Raw genomic sequence first — 23,703 nt, 5'->3', positions numbered from 1 at the left:
TTGAACAACACTGACCTATAGTATCATATTATCAAATCATTACATAAAATAAATTAACTTACATTAAAAAATTGCCAGGATGAATGTACTTTTACAGAAAAATATATATTTCTTGAGACTATACATACAGGATGAGGCAATTCCATTCGGTCCCTTCACATGCTGTTGAGGTAATAACAATTCCATGGCGGAGTTGCCCTTTTATTGTAGGTTATTCATCTACGATACAATGCAAAAAAGTTAAAATAGTTCTCTAGCGATGGCGCAACAATAAAATTAATAAATACATTTCTGTAAAAGTAAATTTGTCCTGGCAATTTTTTAATGTATTTATTAATTTTATTGTTATGCCACTGCTTGAGGACTATTTTAACTTTTTTGCATTTTACCGCAGACAAGTAGCCTACAATAAAAGGTTGACTCCACTGTAGAATTGTTATTACCTCAACAGCGTGTGAAGGGACTGAATGGAATTGACTCATATTGTATGTATAGTCTCAAGAAATATATATTTTTCTGTAAAAATAAATTAACTTAATTATAAGTTCATAATGTTTAGAAAAATTAATATTTTATATTTATAATAAAGTTATATATAATATTTTCATGGAATGAAGACATTTAAAATAAATATGATTTACATTACACAAAGCTAGAAATTTCATATTCTTGAGATTATATTAATAAAAAACAAAAGAATATTGTGAATTTTATTATTAACATTGAATTAACATTATAATCATCATATTAAAGAAAATTACTTATTTTTGGCTGTGCTGGTACACCTGGTGGTGGTGGTGGATATCCAGGTTGTCCAGGTGGATATCCAGGTTGTCCCGGTAGATATCCAGGTTGTCCTGGTGGTGGATAATAGCTTTGTGGTGGTGGATAACCATCTTGAGTTGGTGGGGGATAACCACCTTGGGATGGTAGGTATCCTGGTTGAGGTGGTGATGTTATAGGTTGATTTGGATTTGGGTATGACATTTTGGATATTTACTATAAAATAAAATAAGCAAATGATAATTATAATAAATAAATAAAGTATGTAACATTTGATTTATATCAAAATTAAATCATTAAAAACAGTGATCTTAACAATAAGAAGAAATTTCTCAATCACTTACTCTCAACAGTAACATAAACCATATACAATACCTTAAACTCCAATAACCACCTTACCAACCAACTTATAATACCTTACCCACCCACCTAACCAACTTATAATACCTTACCCACCCACGCTACAATACCTTATTTTGCCAAGGAAAACGTTTAATAATCATGAACGTTTTCAGCTTGTTCTACGAGACATCCTCAAGTGTTATATTACATTCTATCATTATAATATAACATTCTAACAGAATTTTGAGTATAATAAATTTAAATATGAATAAAAGATCACAAAACAATTTTTAAAAGATGAACATTACATAAAATCAACTCAAGTTAATAATAAAAGTTGAAATATAAAATATAATTACAATAAATGTGTTGATATATATTGTGAAGCCAAAAATGAAAATGTAATATTACTTCTTTGACCAAAGGGCAATCTATAAATTGGTATGTTTTTTTCTCCACAATGTATTTCCATGCTGATGGTAATCCTTCAGCATCCCTAGTGTTCAGACACTTGTCCATTATCTTGCTTCTGTATAAATGTGTAACACCTGAGGATGGCTTGTAGAACAAGCCAAAAACGTTTGTGATTATTCCTTGCCAAAATAAGGTGTTGTATCTGGTTTAATGAAAAGAAAAACAAAATGTCCAACTTTATATATGTTTTTTTCATTCCAGAATTGTTCAAACCACAATCCCAATAGAGGGACTTTTGTCATGTAATATAAGAGATTTTAAGCTACATTGCAAAAGATTTCTATATAGTTTTATTTGATATTTTATTTTTTGTTAAATCATTTTCTTCTAACATAAATCAATTTTGTTTATATTGTTATATCACATTTTACAGTTTTATTGATTTTTTTTATTATATATTTTATTGAAATTCAGGCACAATATGTAATTATATACATTTGTAAAATTTTGTTTAATGCATTTTTGTATTTCATGGGGTATTGTTAAATTTCACCTTGGGGAAGACCTTCCACAACAAATGGCATTGTCTTTTGCTTTGATTAAATAAATAAATACAATGGATGAATGGTTAATGAACATAATCCATTCTAAGACCATGTTCTCTACCTGAATTGTTCATTAACCAATTATCGATTTACCATAGATTTTTATGAGAATTTGATTAATTCATTCTGGAGACCCCAAAAAATAAATAAAAAAAATATATACTTTCTTACTACATTTATATGTAATACATACATTATACATACATATTTATATGTAATACAATAATACATACATATACAGTCTTGTATTTTTATCAGTCATATTTTTTTCCATGTGTGGGGCATTAAAGAATCTGTCCAATGTTGATTGCTTTTCTCTCTTCTTCAGGATTTTTCAGAAGTAATTAATAGCATCCCCGAGTCTATTGACCTCAACCTGGTTTGGATGCCATTCTAAGACCATTTGTTGTTCTGACATCTTCCCACTTCTTCAAAAGTTTTTTAACAGCAGATGTCAGCATTGGTTCTCTTTCATCTTTTACTTTTTCATAATAAAACACATCTCGCTGAGTTTCTTGGTGTTCTTCATTCAAGAGTTCTTGGAGTTCTTTTGTTGTTGGATCAGTTTCAGGTTCCATTATGAGCTCTTCAATGTCATCTTCATTCACCTCCAACTCGAGATCTCTAGCAGTTGTCACAATTTCATCCATAATTTCAGGGACATCATCTCTCTCTCCCTGAATTTAGGAGGGACACAGCTTTTGCCAAGCAAAATTCAACTGTCATTGAGTGACTTTTGACCATGAGCTAGATCGCTTCAAGAATAACAAATTTTTCTTTCCAAAACATTTTTAATGCCATTGTTGAGAAGAACTGGCATGCTTCGAAACACCAACAAAACAATGCACAAATGTACAATTTCTTGAAACCCTCAGAAACCTCCTGATCCATTGGCTGAATCAACAAAGTGGTATTCGGAGGTAGAAACTGAACTGTTAGCCAGGGAAAGTCTTCCAGCAAATTATCTTCAATGTCTTTTGGGTGTCCTCATACATGGTCCAATAGCAATAGTGCTTTCAATGTCAATTCATTGGTCTGAAAGTAATCTTTGATGCTTGGAGTACAAACTTCAAACAGCCATTCTTTGAAAAGAGCCTGCGTGACCCTTGCCCTTTTATTTGATTTCCACATCACTGGCAGTTTTTCTTTAATTATGGATTTTTTTTAATGCTGTAGGGTTCTCAGTATGATAGACAAGAACAGGATAAGCTTCAAATCACTACTAGCATTAGCTCCCAAAAGTAACGTCAATCGGGTCTTTCATGGGTTTATGCCCAGGAATATTTTTTCGTCTTTCGTGATGTAGGTATGATTCAGCATGCACTTCCAAAATAAACCAGTTTCATCACAACTGAAAATTTGTTGTGGACAATATCCTTCTTTTTTAATGAATTCTTCAAATTTGAGACAGAACTTCTCAGCTTCTTTATATGCACTAGCAGACTCACATTGGATTATCACATGTTTAATGCCAGAGCTCCTCCTAAACTTTGCAAATCATTCAGTGGTAGCCTTGAATTCTATCTCCTCATATAACAAATGTAGAGTTTGTTTCTATAGTTCTTCAAAATTTCTCTAGCTTTCTCTTGAATGATAGTCATACTAGTTACATCTCTTTTTATTTTCCTTTCTTTTATCCAAATTAAAAGCAATCTCTCCATTTTTTCATTGATTTTTGGTTTCATTGATTGGCATATCTTTGTTTCTCAGATGTGATTTTTGTTACTCCTTTAGCTGCTTGAGTCTTCTTGATTATATCTTTCTTAGCTAACATTGTGCTTACTGTAGACCTGTTCAAGCCATACTGCCTAGCAACATCAGACATCTGCCCACTCTCTATCTTGGCTATTATCTCTTGCTTGGTTTCTATAGTAAGCACAGTTCTTGACACTATTCTTTTTAGGCTCCATGATATTACCAGTTTCTTTTTTAAATAAAAAGTTCAGAAATGCACTTACAAAAATTCAGAGAACAGAAATCAACTAGCGCACAAAAAAATTATGTAAATGTGAGGCCTGGACAAAATTTGAAATTTGGTGTTAAAACGTTAATGGATATCTGATGGGACAGTTAAACTCTCACCTTAAAATAAAAACCAATGCAAAACTTAACAAGTGAGCAACAGTCCCATGAAGACTAGGGATTGTATACCGGTTTGCCGATTTACCGGTTAACCGATAAATTGACAAAAAATCATTCGGTAAACTTACCAGTAAATTTTTGAAATTTACGAGTAATTCGGTAAATGAAAAATCCATACTACAAATTTTCATGTAGAAAATATTGTGTTTATAGATATTTAAAAGGGCTAAAGGGACATTGAAAATAAAAAATCAGGTAAGTGTAAGCAACAATATACCTAATTATTAATTTTATGTGAGATATTTTTTGTTTAATTTTAATTTAAACTTTCTTGGGTTTGAGAAGCGCTGTAAATCGTACAGAAAGCGCTAGTTATCATATGTGATTTGTGCTCTGCAGTTTTTGAGATTTTTAAAGGTTTAAAATCTTTACAATCAACGCTTTTCTTAAAGCATAAGTAAATATTTCCTTTTTTAATATTTAAAAATAATAATACGTAAATATTTCACGTATTTTTTAAATTAATAGCAATTTTGAATACACCACATTATGACAGGACATTAATGCAATATTATTGTAAAATAACATTAAAATGTTTTACTTCTAACAACTGTTTAAAATAATTAAATACAAATATTTATTACAAGATTCTAATATTATGCTTTAAGATTGTGCAAAATATGTATTATTTTCTTGGGTAATCTTGGATTTAGTCGAATTTATGGACCTGCGCCTGCTGAAGTATGCGCAGAATTAGTAGAAAATAAATTAAAAGAATTTCAAATTTCTTTGAAAAATGTTGTCTGCATAACATCGGACAGAGCTGCCGTTATAAAGAAAACAATGAAATTACTCAATAAAAACCATCAGTTATGTCTTGTACATGGATTGCAAATCGCAATCATAAAAGTTCTTTACAATATAAGCACATCAGATGTACAGAATGATGATGAATATAATGCTAATTTACTACTTACTACAGATTCTGATTCTGATAATTCGGACATTGAATACGATAATTTTGAAAAACCAAAAAACTACTGGCTGTACCGAACTTACTCTACGAAATGCAGAATTAAATTCTTTAATTACAAAAATACAGCAGATAGTAAGACTTTTTAGAAAATCGCCAACCAAAAATACATTACATCAAAAATATGTCAAAGAAATTATTGAAAAAGAACTTTCTTTAATTTTAGATTGTAGAACCAGGTGGAATAGCTTACTAAACATGCTGGAAAGATTTTTATTACTTAAAGATGCTGTCCGAAAAAGTCTAATAGATTTGAAACTGGACTTAGATTTCAATGACAGAGAAATAAAATTACTACAAATATAATCTCAAGCCTGCAACCCATTAAGTTAGCCGTTGAAACACTGCAATGAAAACACTAATTTATATGTAGCCGATGTTACTTTGAAATTTATGTTGGATGAATTAACCAACCAAAATACATTTTTAAGCGTTGAACTGAAAAAAGCGTTAATATATAGCATAAAGGAGAAAAGGACTGTTTCTTCAGACATATTACACTACTTCACAGACCGTAATTTGGTTTTGTCGGGTCAAGAAAGTTATGACATTTTTAATATAAACGGTAAAGCAGCAATAATCAAAAGCATTGTTGAAATACTTTCGATTATTGTTGATAGTAGTCAAAGGCACTTAAATGATCCTGATTTGGATTCCAATTCAAAGTCAGATAACGAAAATATTGATACTTCTACACCTAATGTCAAATTATCAATGAAGCAGAAACTCTATGACCTTATCAAACAAAAACAGAATGTCAAGAAGAGTCGGTTCCACAAGCAAAAACAGGAAAGATTGGAAACAAATAGTAAAAAAAGAATTAGAATACTTCCGCCAAGAAAAAGTACAAGGGAAGTATATTCAAATAGTATTTGATTATTTAATATACCATTCGTCCAACAAGTGTTGAATCAGAAAGAGTATTCTCGGGATCTGGATTATTTTGTACAAAAATTAGATCAAAATTAGGAGATAAGACTTTAAATAATTTAAGTTTCTTGACAAGTTACTTTTTAAAAAATGGTAATCGATAAAATGGTATTAGGTACTATATATTATTTCTGTTGTATTTTTATTTTTTTGTATTATTTTATTTCTGTTTCTAAAAGTTATTATTTTAGTTTGTTTAGAATAACACTTTAATTTTTATAATTTTTATATTCTATATCTTTGAAATAAAAAATGTGAAATGGAAATCAAAATGACTTATATTTTTTATCGCCTTAAGTTTATTTTTCAGGAAAAATTTACCGGTAATTTACCGGTAAACCGGTATTTTAATTTTCATTTACCGAATTACCGGTAAATGAAAAATTCGGTAAATTTACAATCCCTAATGAAGACTATAAAAAATTCTGTCAGAAAGGTAAGCAAAAGGCTGGAATTACAAAAGACAGTTTCAAAGTTCAAAGGAATGCTATTTGATTGATATTGGATTGAGCGTCAATGTCGACATCTCCCGCATTCCAAAAGGTTTCAAATTGTTACCTGGAGACAAAGGAAGACCAATATTGGTAGTCATTATTTTACATTGCTTCTTCTTGTGTTTGTTCTGTGAGATGTTTGTTGTCCGAACATAAAAATCTTTCGCAAAAGTGTTCATTGTCCAATTTGTTCGCAGTCTGAACTGTTCATTAACCTATCACCCACTGTACTTCTATAGTTCAATTACTATCATATTACTAATTACATTGATATTACTAGTTCAACATTTCAGTATTAGCTGAAATAGTAATGTGAGGTAAATCTTGAAATAGTACAGAAGCAAGATGTATCTATAGGATCCCCTTTTCCAACGTTTCTAGCTAGAACAGTAATGTATCTTGTAATAAATCAAAGGAGAAAGACCTTCCAAAACAATTTGATGGAATAAATAATGTAATTCATGACAATACAAGAGTAATGTAAAGTTTAAAGCATAGGATCTTTATTAGTTCTACTGTTGTGTTTAAATATTCTCTTTTATATATACAATATATTGATGACACTAATATCTTGGAATGGTTCTAGAGAGAATTTGTTTGCTTTTATAGCTATATTAAAAGTTATCTATCCTGCAATTAAATTTTTACAGGAGGAGGAGGCAAGCGAATAGTTCTATAGCCTTTATTAGAAAACTGGCTCTTTTAGCTTAATCTTTTAGGTCATCCACAAGTTTAAATTAGGGCCTAGGACCAACAGATCTGAACATGTTAAGCAGAAAGCTTACGTCCCATGATCAAAACAATTGTTTGGTCATGGTTAGACAGTTCTCAAAGGTAAAGACTTTTTTGGGTGATGTAAGTCCCATCCTTTGCAGTGATGATTAGAATTTTAAACCACAATCTAAAATGAAGTTGTACTGCCTCTGAAAATAGGTGTTTTTTAATTACTCACATAAAGTAATACGTACAAAATTGACATTCTTAAATTACTAGTTCAAATTCAGTTAGAAACATAACCAAAGCAATAGACAAATAAAAAACATCTAAAACTTCCTTAGATGAAGTCAGAAGATTTCAATAGGATTAAACAATATGTAGTTACAGTAAAATAGATAAAATATCAGAATGTTTTTTTGAAAATATTTTATATGTATGTTATTTATGGCAAATCTATTTTAGTAGTTATATTTTCAACCAATAATGCTTTTAACAAATTATATGAATCAGATTCAAATATAGAGATCCATAGTTCTTATTTCATCAGAAATGTTTTTGAGCCATCCAACTAATCATTGATTGGCTTTGAAAATCAGCTAATGATGAGCCAGAATGGTTTGGAAATATTCATATAGTCAACTATGGTTACAATACTGCAATGGAAAAACATTAAAGCGTATGTTATAACCAAAAGTATGTTATAAGCAAGATCTTGAAAAAAATCCAAATAAAAAAAAGACAGTTTATTGCATTACAGTGCTATGTCTAAAGTGAACATCATTTAAAAATTGAACCAATTATCCATAAACAAAAGGATTTTGTAATTTTGCTGTTATGATTCCATTACAGCAGCCAGTGTTCATACCTTTTTATGATCATCCAAGCTTTAGGATTTGCATAATATGTAACAAGAAATGACTTTGTTCCTTTAAATTGCTTTTGTTTAGACTAAATTTGAAATACAGTAAAAAAAACAATAAAATAAACTATATAGTGTTGATTTAAATGGTAAGTTATACTTCATTTTTGTATTTTGCGGCGTGCCAATCGATTTTCTGGTGCAGTCGAGAGCATTGCTCGGTGCATTTTACCTGTTAATGTGTCAGCCATCTTGTTTTGCCAGCAGATTTTAGTAGCATTTGCACCAGCAGACTGAGAGGTTGTTCATGAAAAACTGTGTTTTTTATTACATGAATAGCATTTTTTAGTTAATTTGTAATTAGTAAGTACTTGAATTTATTGCACTAATGTAGTTTTTTTCCCTCTTTAAAGGTATTTATGACAGACTGTAGTGATTATGTCTCTATCTAAAGAAAGTTTTGTCATCAAACATAAAAAAGACAGAAATGCAACGTTCGTGTGGAGCCATTTTTTGGTCGCTAAAGATAGCAAAACAGCACAGTGTAAATACTGCCTGGCTATATTAAAAACCTTAGGAGGGTCAACCAAAAGACTACACACTCATCTTTCAACCAAACATGGCAAACAAGTTATTACTGTAAGGCTGTTCTCATCAACTAGCCAAAGTGGCAATGGCAAAGAACCACAGCTGTTGAAGTGAAAACATAGTTCACTTCAGGACTTTTTTGTTAAAACTGAAACTTTAAACGACATTTTAGCCTGAATGACAGCATTAGATGGCTTTTCTTTTAGTGTCTTTGTAACCTCAAAAGATTTGAGAGCATTGTTATTATCAAAAGGATATTCAGATTTACCAAAATCTGCTTATTTCGTAACCATGCTGTCAATTATAGCTACAGAATTAGAAAGCATAGAAAAGCTGAACTGCTTTAAAAGATGAAGGCCAGTGCTTTAGTTTGAGTTTTGATAGATGGGCATCGACTTCTAATAAAAGATAGATGAATGTAAATATTCATTCGGAGATAAAGTTTTGGAGTTTAGGCCTTATTCGTATTGATGTATCTTTGAAGGTGGAGACATGTGTTGATATTTTAAAAGAGCACCTTTTTCAATTCGATATTTCACTGGATAGTAAAATCGTGGCAATTGTAACCAACGGTCCAAATGTCATGCTTAGAGTCAGAAAACTTGTCAACATCTATATGCATTAATAACTATTTGCTTTAATCATTCTGCCAATGGCAATATGCATGCAAGATGTGGAAAATATCAGTAAAATCTATTATCCATAGCTAAATGTCTTCCAGCAGAGAGGAGTATGACAAAGTTTTAAAATAAATTATTGTGACCACATTACAAATGAAGTTTATAACAAAGTGATCAGCACATGCTGCATTGTTACATCATATCATTACAGAGCAATGACTGCAATTAGCATGCAGTGTGCTATGAATGGATGACTCAAAAATTCCAAAAACAGCACTAACATGGGTCCTTCCAAATAGACACTGAGTAAAAAATCAACCATGAAAAACACCTAACAATGAGCACTGCTGAAGGACTTCCAAATTCTAAATATTACATGGAAACAAGAAGAGGACCTGGCTGTAGATCAAAATTGCTGGAGAAAACTCATTGCTCAATATGCTTGCTAGCATAGGAGGAACTAAGACTAATACTAAGAAGAAGGTTTAAAATAATATTAAATAATTTTCAAATCATAAGATAATAGTAAAATAAATATTTGAATGATTGTTGTGAGGATTAATTGGATAAAAGAAACTGAATTTTGGCATCCTATTGAATGGTCTGACTATTCAATCCATCATATCTTTCATAAGTACACTATATCCAAACTTTCTCTGATATAGGGGAAAAATTGTAGTATACTATAAGCAAAAAATATCCTTTATTCAAAGTAAAAATGTATAGCACTTTACAGGGAAAGAAGTGGGGAATATTTTAAGCAGGATATATTTTATAAACAGGGTATGTTATAATTGTACTCAACTGTAATGAAATAAAAACAATGAATACCTGAATCTGTTTCTTATGATTTAATAATTATGCATTTGTTTTATTTCTGTTTTAAGTGATATATCAGTTGATTTTTCCAACTGAATTATTATTCTTTGTCTGAAAAAACTCTCAGATTTCCTCCCAAGATTTTTCCACTCTGCTACTTTTTTCTTTTTTTAATTAACTTAACTTCTTTAGATTAGTACAAATCCATGTTTTAAAGCAATAAAATTTTATGGAAATAAATGTTTAATATCCACTAATTTTTGAATATTGTTGATTGTTCAAAGTTTTAGAAAACATTGAAAATATTTTTAAATTAGGTTAAACCATAAATCATCAAAATCAAAAATGTCATTTCAAAATGATGGCTTTAAATCATCAAGCTTTAGAAAACTACTCCAATAATTTGTCAGCTAAGCAAACCAACTCAACAGTTAACAGTACACAATAGACAATTTACACAATGATAAATTTGAAAGTGTCTATTGCTATTTTTCAAGTTTTTATAATTTTATTCAATCAGTATTTATTCAATTTTTCAAAACAACTTTAACATTTTCTGAACTAATTTTATTATTGTGATTTGAAAATTTACATCAAAATTATCAAGCTGACTCTTCCAAATAAATTCTAGAAATACAACAATATTTAATGTTCTTTAATAATCCATTAATGTTCAAATGTAATAGTTTATTATATTTTTATTAAAATAATAAAAGAATGAATAACAAATCATATATTTTACTAGTATAATTAAAAATAAATTCTAAAACTTTCATCTTATAGTTACTATAGGTTACAGATAAAACTATTTAAAGATATAGATAAGACTGATATACAAGTTATTTCACTCATTATTTCTGTAATTATTATAATAATCTATAATTTTCAAATTCAAATTAAATAATTCTGATTCTAGTAAATTAGTATTTAATGGAAGATTTTTTTAAAGATGATGTTTATCATTCACTAGGTCATAATTCAAATCCAGTGTCAAGCATAAATACAGTATTTATGATCATCTGATTTTAACGGAATTAGTTTTATAGATGGTCACATTATGCTGTATATAGTTTTCCTAATAAATAAATGAAAAATAAAAATCTAGCAACTTTTAGACAGTCATTAAGGCAAAATTTACTCAATTTAATTAGAAAAAAACATTAATTTAAGAGCGTTTATAATTATAACACCTGTAGAGTTGTAGTTAGTGAAATCGATATATTTCTAATGCCACGTGTACATTAAGTGATGCCGTGACAAGTAAACTCCTTTTCAAAACATTCAATAATTAATTTGTTGTGACGTGTTTACTATACAATCTACCCGCAATAAATATGTTGAGAATTATCTACGCAAGGAATAACGCTCCTTATTCAAGAGCAAACAATTCACGTATATACGTAATGTTAATCTCACATTTAATTATAATAATCGATATAAAAATAAATGTTACTTACAAGCATTAACTTGAAAATTTTCCTTTCTTTTTTTTGCTGTAAATTGTGCCGTAAGTACTTGAATATCTTCACTAACCTCAACTAGTACCAGATAACTCGCATATTTCCTCCTATAGGGGTAATCTAATGACGACATAAAACATCAAGGTCCTTTCCTCGACCGAGTACATTTTTTTGTAAGAATAAAATCGTCATCGCACAAGTAATATGGAATTACGATCCGTAATAAAATATGTTATATTTTGTGTATATGTTAAATACATATTTTCTCATTCATAGTTTGAGAAAGATTTTTTTTTAAGTTGTTTTGGTTCATTTTGCTCAATTGTTTAAATTGAAATTGGTGATTAAAGTATTTACAGTAATTAAAAAAGTGTCATCTAATTTTTGACTTAATTAATGCAATATTTGAAATTTATGTCAATATATAAATTATGTTAATGTTGTTGATAATTTAATTAATTTATTTTTGTAATTACACAAAATAGATTAAATATTTCACCTCTTGAAAAAATATATATATATATGTTTTGGCACTTTGTCAGAGAGCTTCTATTACTATTTTACTTTCCAATCACTTTTCTGCTATATTTAATTCCTAATCTCCTCTGGCTGTTCCTGGGGCCCCAAAAAAAGCACTGAACTAAACAAAGTGCCTCTTCCAGTACCCTTTAGCATAGAACAAGCTACATATTTAAGAATAATCTAATTCGTAAAAATTAGTTTTTCCATTATAAACATATTTTGACGCGTTCTCTTACCGAATCAATAGCCTTGTACAGTACATAATCTTATTATACAACTACATACTATATCAAAAGTACACAATAAAGAATATTTTTCGCTCTTTAAATCAAGTTTTGCAACCGATTTTATTATCTATTACTGGTATTATTTTAATCATATGTTTAGATGTAATTTTATATGAAAAAAATAATACTAATTTTTTCACATTAAACACTTTTTTAATTAACCAAATAATATTTTTATTCATGCAATGCAAACATAATGTGATACTTTAATTAATATAAAAATTATCTTAAGAAGAAAAATAATTATATATATATTATATTTTAATATTGTATTTGAATAAATTATGTTACTTGAAATTATTGATTTGTAAAATATTTTAAATCTTGTTTTGCAATCTGTTTATTTATCAATGAGAGTATTTAATTCCATTCATAAAGAGTTTATTTGTTTATTTTTAGATGCAGTGAGCTTTTTTTATCATTAAATCTAGGTCATATATTATGTTACGCTCTTGTAATGCGAAAAAACAAGCGTATCTTTAGGCTAAATACGCATTCCAGATCTGTAGACACGTTCCTATCGTCAATATTATGCGAATGATCTCGGTCATTAGAAATAAAACTATATCTTTATTAATAATAACGAATAGAATATTTAATCAAACACACCTTATTAAAAATGTAAGCTAAAGTTCCTATCTAATAAAAATATATGCTTATTTTTAGTTTTATAATAAGTAATTGAAAATTTTTATTCTAAATTTGTCTATGTCAAAGCTAGAATCCATAAACAAATTTTATTAAAAGAGTATAATCAAAACTTTCATGTTTTAAAATTACATTATTGGAAAACCTGAATAACTAGTAAATTAGTTTTCAAAAGTAAGAGATGTCGAACCAGTTATGGAACATTCCACTTACATCATATGATTAAATCATCATATGACATAAGTGGATGTTCCATACACGAGACACGTAAGGATACATCATTCTACAAGTACAGTTTACAGATATTTGTGTTTTTAAGAATGATTTATTCATTAAAATACACATGTTAAATAATAATATAAATTTAAATATTCCATTATTTTATTTATAAAACTAATATACCAATAAATTAAAAATTAATATAGTTGAATGATAAAATAATTCAATTTTGTACTATTATAGACAAAGCCATCTTATCGATTCCATTTTACGATCAGATTGAATACATCAATACAAATTTCAATATAAATCAATAAACCGTTCGAAAATATGAAGATTTTAATCTTTCTACTTTTGAAATATTGAGATATTTATGCTATATTGAATAAAGTTTAAAAACTTTAAACTAGTGCTGGCGACAAACCCGGTTTTTGGAAAACCGCGGTTTCAGCAACAAACAGCGGCAATGAAATTGGTATCATCGATAATTACAAAAACATCGTTACTTAAGACTAACGAATAAGCCTGTTCGTTAGTCTTAAGTAACGATGTTTTTGTAATTAATTACAGGCAAGAAGAATATAGCATCGTCATAATTCGTGTTGAAATTTTAAAATTGAAATTAAAGTGAAAACTAGAGTGTATTAATTTCAAAACAATAAAGTTTTCAAATGATACTGTATTTGTTAAATATTTAGACACTAATGTTTACCAACATCAAAGAAACATGACCTCTTTTTAGCGGGAATAATACATATACAGGTATATTCGTGAATCTTGCCTAATATTTACTGTATACTATATATTATTATTAAAATTTAGTAGAATTAATATTAATTCTACTGAATTCAAATCGATTTTGAAACCGGTTTAGCATCCGATATTTAAAACCGGTTAATCGATTTCGAGAATTTCCGGTTTTTTTTCCCCGCACTAGTTTAAACTATTTTATTTACGTTCTAGAGTTTTTCAATTTTCTGTAAAGTTGAAGTTCCTAACCTCTCACTTGACGGCCGGATGGCCGAGCGGTCAAGATGGCAGCCTACCGCTCTGGGGGACCCGGGATCGAATCCGAACGGGTCGAATAATCCCCAGGAATTTTTCGGGGGGTGGTCCGTTCGGATATGTCGGGCCCCGTCCCTCACCACCCGGTCGCCCCATTGTGGGCCTGGCCGAACCCATAATGGGCCTACTAAAAGAGGCCCTCTTAGTGCCCACAGGGCGGAAAGAGTTAAAAAAAAAAAAAACCTCTCACTTAGCAAAGCTTCTCCAGCTTTGCTATGCTCTCCTTGGTAGCTTTAGAGTCGATTTACACACAACAGTGACGTGCCGGCACAGTGCAGTAAGCATCGATAAATATCACACATACCCAACCAGAGTTTCATCTACGACACGTGATCTGTATTCTGTCAATCGTACAAGTGTCGTACATGAAACTCTGATTGGGTATGTGTGATATTTATCGATGTTTATGCACCAAACGGTCACTGTGCCGGCACGTCACTGTTGTGTGTAAATTGACCCTTAACCGCTTTCTTATGTAAGAAAAGACAGTTAGATATCTAACCAAATCGTTTTTACAATTTCACCCAATTCATGAGGAATTATTTTATTTTCTTTAATATTACTAACATAAATTACCTAAAATTTATTAATACAGTAAGAAACAAGAGCTAAATTGCGTGTCCTTCTGTTAGGTGTAATTTCCTTTGTATTTTTATACAAACACCTGTTCAGTTTTAGGAAATATTTTACCATAGTCTGGATAATTAATATGTATTCTTCTTATAATCTATATCTTCAACTTGAGACGTAGGAAGAGAGCAAATCTAGAACGTCCAAATCCAGTCTTATTATTTACAAACCATTAAGATTATTTTGTTTCTTTATCATCATGCACTTTGCTCCTCAACATGTTTATTCATCGCTCAAGATTTACCTTCAAAAATTTATCAACCCGCATAGACAAGTGGCGAGTAATATGTTTTCGTTAAGTTTTACCTTACTCTGTATAAGTTATGACTTGAGTTAAGTTCTCTCCTGAAATTAAGTTGATCCAAATAAATTTTGAAGGATCAACTTACTGCACTCTAAATGCTCCATTAATAGCGTATAGGAATTATTTTTAGAAAAATTAATATCAACATTTTCTTTTACTTTAATACACTTCGTATTATTTGTTAATACTATTATTTTAAACGAAGTTAGTTAAGTTCTTTAATCAAGAAAATTAACTATCGAACATACAGCAAATGCTTCATCATGCATGATGAAGCATTGCTGTTGGTTGCATGATGAAGCATTTTTGCATCATTTCATTAATGAGTTCAAGGAACTTTTAATAAACAAGGGGAGTATTTAATATACAATATTTTTTAGTAAACTATGTTAAATATTATTTGGCTTGTATAATAATAATTATTTGTTGTCGCATATTCATGTATAACCTACTTTTACAGAGCATTACGTAGAGCATTATATTTCTGTGTTCCGGAACAGTTCACTATATTGTTATTTGGCAAAATGCAATGACAAAATTGTGATTCTAATAATAGGTTAGTGGTGGATCTACGTAAGGGCGAATTGGGTTTGAATCCAGAGGCCCTAAGACACAACGTAGTGTATACAATTGTTAAAAAAGCGGCAGAATATAAAAGTGTAATACAATATCAATATAGAAATTATTGTTAAGTTTAAAAATAATTTTAATACGGTTACTGGCGAATACATAATTTTCTTATGACTACAGATATAAACATAAATTCATAAAAGCCTAAAATTTTGTAAAATACATCTCGTTGATTATATGACGGACTTTTCGGAAAATTTTTTAAGCAAGGTCAGGTGGAGACCATTCATTATGACGTCCTTTGACAAAAACTGTTTACACTATTTGTAAATACTAATTTAAAATGAATATATATATATATATTATTTTAAAATTTTTAAAAAGAGGCCCGAAAAATCTCAAACCCAAGGCCCAGAAAGTTAGATCCGTCGCCTCTGTGATAAGTTTTAATTAGTCAAAAATTGTATTCGATTCTCCTATTCTAAAAAATAAAAAACAAGTCGATTTTTTGCTATTATAAATATCCAATATAATAAATATATAAGTAAAAAATAGATTATAAATGAAATTTAATTGTTTACTAACTCAGTGAATAATATAGTGAAGTAAATAAATCTGTATACGTATAGCTAAAAAATTAAAAAATTATTTGTATTATATGCAAAACACACTAGAAATTTGTTTCAAATACTTTATTCAAAAGGCACCAGTGGTCGAGTAGATAACACCACTGAACACTGATAGTTGGTCGCAAGTTTGCGCCTCGCCAACAAGATGGCTACGAGAAATTATCCAGGTTTTCTTCACCATATAACGTTATTCCGGGAGGCTCCGGAAACTGGTTCTTATTTCGGCGACAAGTGAAAAAAAAACCCGGATAATTCCCGTGTGTTGCGTTGCCTTAGCCCATCAATCCACTCCAAATATTAAAAAAAAAAAAAAAAAATGTTTTAATTTAGGCTAAATATTTATTTAACTATTATTAATTTTCTTTGCATGATTTAAATATAAATTTGGACAATTGAAAATATATTTTTAACAAAAACATTTTAAAATAAACTATTGATAAAAGAAAAACAATTGCGACGCTTTCAATAACGATCAGCTTTAACTACAGGTAAATAATACAATGTTGATAATATTAAATCACTGTTTTGGCAACGCATTTTATCGATTATTTGGTTATAAAAAGTTAAATTATTAAATGATGGTCAATGAGAATTTTCCATTTTAAATAATTCTGATAAAATCGTTAAAAACAGTAAATTGAATATTCCACGTCAATTCTTTCATTCGAAACGAATTTTGATTGGAAGAATCTCATCATTTCACGTATATATGTATCTTGTGAATTGATTAAAATAGTCCTTGTATATATCAATATTGACTAATTTAGTATTACAGGCCTAATACAGTAATGAAGTGATATAAAATTACACTTAATTTGCATTTGTATTGAATAAAAACGAGAAATTATTTACAGATCGATCAATTTAGAAAAATAAATGTACTCCAAGATGCTGGTCGATTTTTGTCGGGGAGTGTAGACACAAGTGTTTAGGGATTGGATTGGATTGGATTGAAGCTTTAGGGAAAGTGGGCGATCTGCCAAGAGGAAGATGCTTCTCGGGAAGTCTCATGGGAAGTTGGTCCCTATTTAGGTGTTTGACACGTGAAGAAAACCTGAAAAACTCCAGCTCGATGGCGAGGCTCGAACCCGCTACCAATGTTCAGTGGTTTTACCCACTCGGCCATTGGCAGGCGGGGTTGAGGGAAGATCATTGAATAAGATCTCGAAATACATTAATGTTTCAAGTATTTCAATTAATTTCCAATTAAAAAAATAGTCATTAAAAAAATATAATGCGGTATAGTTTTAAAGAGATGTTATAAAATGAAGTATCATCAGAAGGTACCGTAATACTTTATAGTACGTATTACCGGCCGGAAAGCTAGCCGAGACGATTAAGACCCGAATCTAATCCAGGCGGATCGAAAAAAATCCTGTAATTTTTGAGGAATGGTCCGTACCTCCGAATATGTTGGGCTCGCTCCTCAACACTTGGACGCCCCATTGTGGTTGGCCAAACCTATGTTGGACCTGAAAAAGCTTTCTTAGTACCCACAAGGCGGAAAAAGGTTCTTTTTAAAAAAGTACTGTACGTAATAGGCCTACTTAAAATAGAAACAGAATTGTTTCAATTTTACTTATAAACACGAATCCTTATTGTTGTTATTATATAATCAAATCATTATGTTTTAAAACTGAACCTTGTATTGTTTCTATGAACAGAAATTTTAGCTTCCAAAACGAAATTGTTTCTAGATATCTTAAGATGTTTAATAATAAGCCTAACATAATAATTCTATGAAAGTTTCTATTTCATAAATACTCGTATACTTAATAATATTTATTAAATTACTTTTTTCTACTAGAGAAAATGTTATTCTTATTTCTTTCGAATTAATTAATCAGGATAATCTATAAATAAAGCATTATAATTGTGTAGATACATAAATCAATAACAGTAAACTTAAAATCTTTGGATCGGATTGATGGGATAAGGCAACGCAATACATGAACGATCTTCCAAGAGATGAGGTGCCACCTGGTTAGAGTTTCTATGGGAAACTGGTCCCTATTTACATGCTAGACACATGAAGCAAATCCGAAAAAAAATCCAGTCCGTTGGCAATGGCGTAGCTAGGATTCTCCGGGCCCGGTGCGGAACCAGATTTGTGGGTCCCCGAAAAAAATTTTTCGGCAGGGGTGTCCTTTTTCCGTAATCGTAATCGGGAACGTCCAAACCAAAACAAGTAATTTTTTCTATAAATTTTGGCTTTTGAATTTATTTATTCCGTTAAAAACATTGCGTTTAGACGTTCAATTTCTTTCATTTGATGAATGATGAGTTAGGTAATTTTTTGTTTTGTTTACGTATACGGATTAAAATATTTTTGTGTAGTGGTTTATATAGTGTATAACAATAGAGTTATTACACAGGAAAACCAGCAACTGAACTGTAGAGGCCCCAGCTCGAGCATCCAAATGCCAAATTTTGCTTTGTTCTGATTGCCGTGAAAAATTTTTCGGGTCTTTTTTTTCGTGATTTTGGGGTCCCCATGGGCCTATCGTTTTCCAGGGGCCCGGTGCGGACCGCACCTACCACACCCCCTAGTTACGCCACTGTCCGTTGGTTAGACGCGAACCCACGAACAACTACAAGTGTTTAAGGTTTTAGTGCCCACAAGTGGCCATAGTTGCCATAAATTTTTCTGAAAACTATAACTGTAAACACAAAACCATTCTTTTAGTTTAATAATAATGTCGCTGATCAATCGTTTTTATTGATAAATATTATGAGTTTCATAAATATTTAATTCTATGTAATTCTACGGTCTGATTAATAAAGGAAATTTTTATTAGTTATTGTCTATCTGATAAAGTTATATTCTTAAACATTTAACTTTATAACATAGACAATAAATAATAAAAATTTCCTTTATTAATCAGATCGCTATGGTATTTCAAAGGTAAATGTAATTGTAGTATAGTGACAAATCATTTTTTTCTGAGTTGCATCATTGATAAATGGAAATAATATATAAAACATAAAAAGATAAAACTTACAACAATATTAGATTTTTTTAAAACTGAGGATGAGCTGAATCTACAGTGCAACCAATAGAAACTAACTTTTCATATTTATTATTTTCTAAAATATAATTATTTAATAACATAAATTGACTTTTATAAATAATTTTTATATGTATTGTTTTCATTAACATGCATTATTTCTCAATAATAATATTATTTATTTATGAAAACTTTATTAACTTCATTTGGACTATCTTCAAAATTTATTAATGATGTATAATTTGAGAAGATTCCAATGTAATTCTACAGTATCAATAAATTAATAATGATAAAATATTTATTATTATTATTTAGACTATTAATAAAAAGCATTGGTTTTTTGTTAACAGGAAATAAATCATTACTAACATAAACAAGTTTTGGAATGATCAAAAGATATCTAATTCCATTAGAAAACATAGAAATTGATTATCTTTGTTATTCTAGTAGTAATATAGTAATATATATAGTAATTCTAGTAATATTCTAGTAGTATAAATTTAAGCGAAAAGTTACTGGAATATTTTTCCAAAAGAGCCATAATTAAAGAATAAAAGCATTTAGAGAAAAATGATGATAATGAGCGTCTTAATACCTACAAGTGCTTTATAACTGCTCTACATACATCCAATATAATAAATTGAATCAAACTAATTACTGGTATTGAAACAAGAAGTCATTCGTGTATTATATAAACAGTTTTTAATTTAAGATAGTTATTTCTTAATGTTTATTGGTTAAATTCATATGCTTTAATAAGAACTATTGAAAGCTATTCAAATAGGAAATTGTAATCAAAATTAATCGATATTTTCGATTTATAAAACTGAAATAATATTTTTTCTCATTTCTAACCCGTAACAAAAAGCCATTAATTAAATGATTTTCTGCTCAAATAAATGTTAGTCCTTAATCCTTTTTTCTATTCAGATTTTATCATATTACCGAAATATGCTTATTTTCTTATTACTGTAATTTTCTTCTAATGCAAAAATACACGAGCTTCCGGCTTATGCACTATACTAGAGCCCCGTATTTGAATTGCAATAGCACGATTTCGTTCATTCTGTCCGTGACTTACAGGTTCTAGCTTTCAGAGAACATTTGAAGGATATAGATGCAAAAGTCACAATATCCAATTTTTGGCGGTATTGAGTTTATTCATATCACCGTGTTTATCTTGTAAAGGTGAATAATACTGTAATAGTGTTGTCGCCCTACACTAACATTTTTAGGCTGGAAAAATTGTTGAAAATCACGTTTTGAAGCATACGTCATATTATCTAACAGCTGTTTTGAAGCATACGTCACATTATCCAACAGCTGTTTTTCAGCAAAATTCACACTCTCCAATTCAATCAGAGAACCCTGGCGCACACAAAGCTTCATGGGATTGTCTGTTGCAGTTCTGTTGATGTTGTGTCTGCTGTAATAATGCTCACAATTTTCTAGCTACTTTGTTTTTAATGTTTTGGTAATAATTTTTGTAAATATTTAGTGTTAAACAATTGAAATACAGTGTACAATGGATGAACTAGTGTAATTAATAAAGATTGTGTGCAGTTTGATTTTTGGTGTTTATTAACCCTCCAATAAAATAATGTTAAGATTTATTTTTCTTGGTTCTTGTTGTTTTCGATTATGTTAACTGTTTTGGTTTATAACAAACATTCTCCATATAAGTTTGTTGCAAAACTCACATTTAACCAGAATTTGCTGCAAAACTCACACTATCCATATTTTAAAGTTAAATCCTAGTTTTCCCTTCTTTACAAAGAGTTTGAGACTGTGTGCAAGTGGTTTCTATGCAAACAAAGATATCGTTAAAAAAATTGTTATAATATATCATGTGTGTCAACAATAAAAAGTTTTTTGCGTTTTTCCTAAAATCTTAAAAAGGGGAGAGTGTGACTTTTGCATCTATACCCTTCATTTGTTAAATTAATGTTTTACTGAAAAATATTTGAACTTTCCCACCTCTGGAAGGTGTCCGTCTTACTCAGTTTCTGGCTTTCGCAGGATTTACTGTAAGAAGAAATGATGTAGACTTAATGAAATACCGTATTTATCCGAATATAAGGAGCAATTTTTCGCAGAGCAAACTTAGGATACGCCTTATTTGCGAAATTTTGTTGGGCACCGTATTTGGTGTTATTGATATCAATATTGTATATGAAGACACAAAAGAACGTTACACTAAACAATATCAGCACTTAACAAGGAATAAAGTGCATTTAATACAGTAGTTTACTTTTTAAAATACAAGTTTTGCTTTATGAAGAAAAACATGGAAATCATCCACTCTCCAGGATATTTAATGTTAAGAGTATTTACAGTAATTATTTTTTTCTTGGTAAAAGGATCCAATTAGGGGTGCGCTTTATGTTCGGATAAATACAGTATTTAAAATATATTTTAATTGAAATAAACTAAAAATATGATTTGAGTTTATCGGAAAGGTTCATATTGAAAAAAATATATATATTCAAGTAGCATATAAGTAGTTTTCATCTTTATATTTGGTTGCACTGTATGTTTTATAATAAAAGAGAAGGATATATTTGAATTGTTTTTTTTTTTTTATTCTTCGTTATCAATTATAATTAGAATATGAGTTTGTTAAAGAAACGTGAAAACCCTAAAGAAGATTGTCATAATACAGTCAGTATTTATTCCATAAATATAGTAAGCAATTTCGAAAGGAATGACACATAAAATATAGAATTAATCCTATTTTACAATTCACTTTCAAAACAAATTAATGGTTTTCTATTATAGATTAAAATATTATAGGCCTATAAATTCCCACTAACGTCCGTTTGTCCGTCTGTCCTTCCTTAATCTCGAGAACGGTGTTAGATGGATGAACGTTGCGATCAAATATGGAATGATTATGGGCAGGAGGCCTCAATTAACTATATACAAACTTACGTTTTAAGCCGGAAGTCACGTTATTTCAATTAAAATATTTTCTCCTGAACGGAGTTAGATACGTGACCGATATGACTTCATTGTTAACAGGAAACGTATGATGTACGTACAGGGGCAAGACACTACTAAACTTAAGTGCATTGTGACGAAAAATTGCAGCCCGGCATTGTGACAATGTCATAGTAAATAACTGCTTGTGATTATTTTATTTTACTCTTAATTTTTAGATTTTACTTTACATTAATAGTGTGGACATCAATAGTGGATCCAGATATTGTTTAGAGGGATGCAGAAGAGAAACACTATGCCTTCTTATTACCTGAGGTACTCGGCTTTACTAGGAAAAATCCTCAGAGGTGCAGCTGATCCTGCACAGCTGCAACCCTAAATCCGCTCTTGGTGGACACATTTGTGTAGACAACTATTCTTAGCAATACTATTACTAACAATAATAATCAGTGTAGAAAATGTAAGCATATGTATATGTGTAATCAGTGCCGTAACTAGGGCGGTGCCGGCGGTGCCCAGGCACAGGGCGTAGATCCTGGGGGGGCGTAGAAATGACCTGGCCCAAGTTTTATATCATAGTTTGGGGCGTAGTTACAGAAGCTCGCACCGGGCGCATAAAAGACTAGTTACGACGCTGTGTGTAATGAGGGCTGAACTTAAACATGTGACCCTAAGCTATAACATATAATAGGCCCTTCTCCTCCCAAATAATGACACGTACAATTGTAAGGTCTTACTCTAAGCTATAAATTCATAACGCGAGGCTTTAAGCCTAGGCTTAAACGGTTTAGCTTATGTACGAACTCAGCTTTTGTGCTTTGTATGTCTCATAACAAAATTATGTTATGAAACAATGCATATACTAGAATCTCAATTATCCGATTGCAGACGTCTTGTCTTTTTTTTTAAGTCGCATACTTTGTAAACCTATTCAATTTAGAACTCCATGCAAGCATCGAGCGACGATGTTCGTTCTTCTCTAAACAATTTACTTCGCAGATACTTGCTTCCACACTGTATAGGCCCTATAGTGTGTTTTACATACACACTATACGTATATAAAAATGAAAGTGAACGAATGGGGACTTTTATATAGATTTTTATTTATTTATTGAGCCACTAACTTATCTAACAA

General features: G+C 30.1%; 1 protein-coding gene across 2 annotated transcripts in view; it reads right to left on the bottom strand.

The window, feature by feature from the left end:
• Positions 1-23,703, bottom strand: part of LOC136968360 (phospholipid scramblase 1-like) — a 66,831-nt gene that overhangs the window by 32,067 nt on the left and 11,061 nt on the right. The window contains exons 1-2 of one of the 2 annotated variants that reach the window (XM_067262372.1): positions 11,744-11,912; positions 762-999 (exon numbers count right to left, since the gene is read on the bottom strand). In XM_067262372.1, the coding sequence (XP_067118473.1) occupies positions 762-987 (226 nt within the window). In that variant the 5' untranslated portion in view covers positions 988-999; positions 11,744-11,912. Of the gene's footprint in view, positions 1-761; positions 1,000-11,743; positions 11,913-23,703 lie in introns of those variants that run through there. The other variant, XM_067262371.1, reaches the window with a different exon arrangement.

This window comes from Centruroides vittatus, unplaced genomic scaffold (genome assembly GCF_030686945.1).
Source record: "Centruroides vittatus isolate TY-2023 unplaced genomic scaffold, ASM3068694v2 contig_1450, whole genome shotgun sequence".
Lineage (NCBI taxonomy): Eukaryota > Metazoa > Arthropoda > Arachnida > Scorpiones > Buthidae > Centruroides > Centruroides vittatus.
This window is presented reverse-complemented; position numbering and strand designations above follow the sequence as displayed.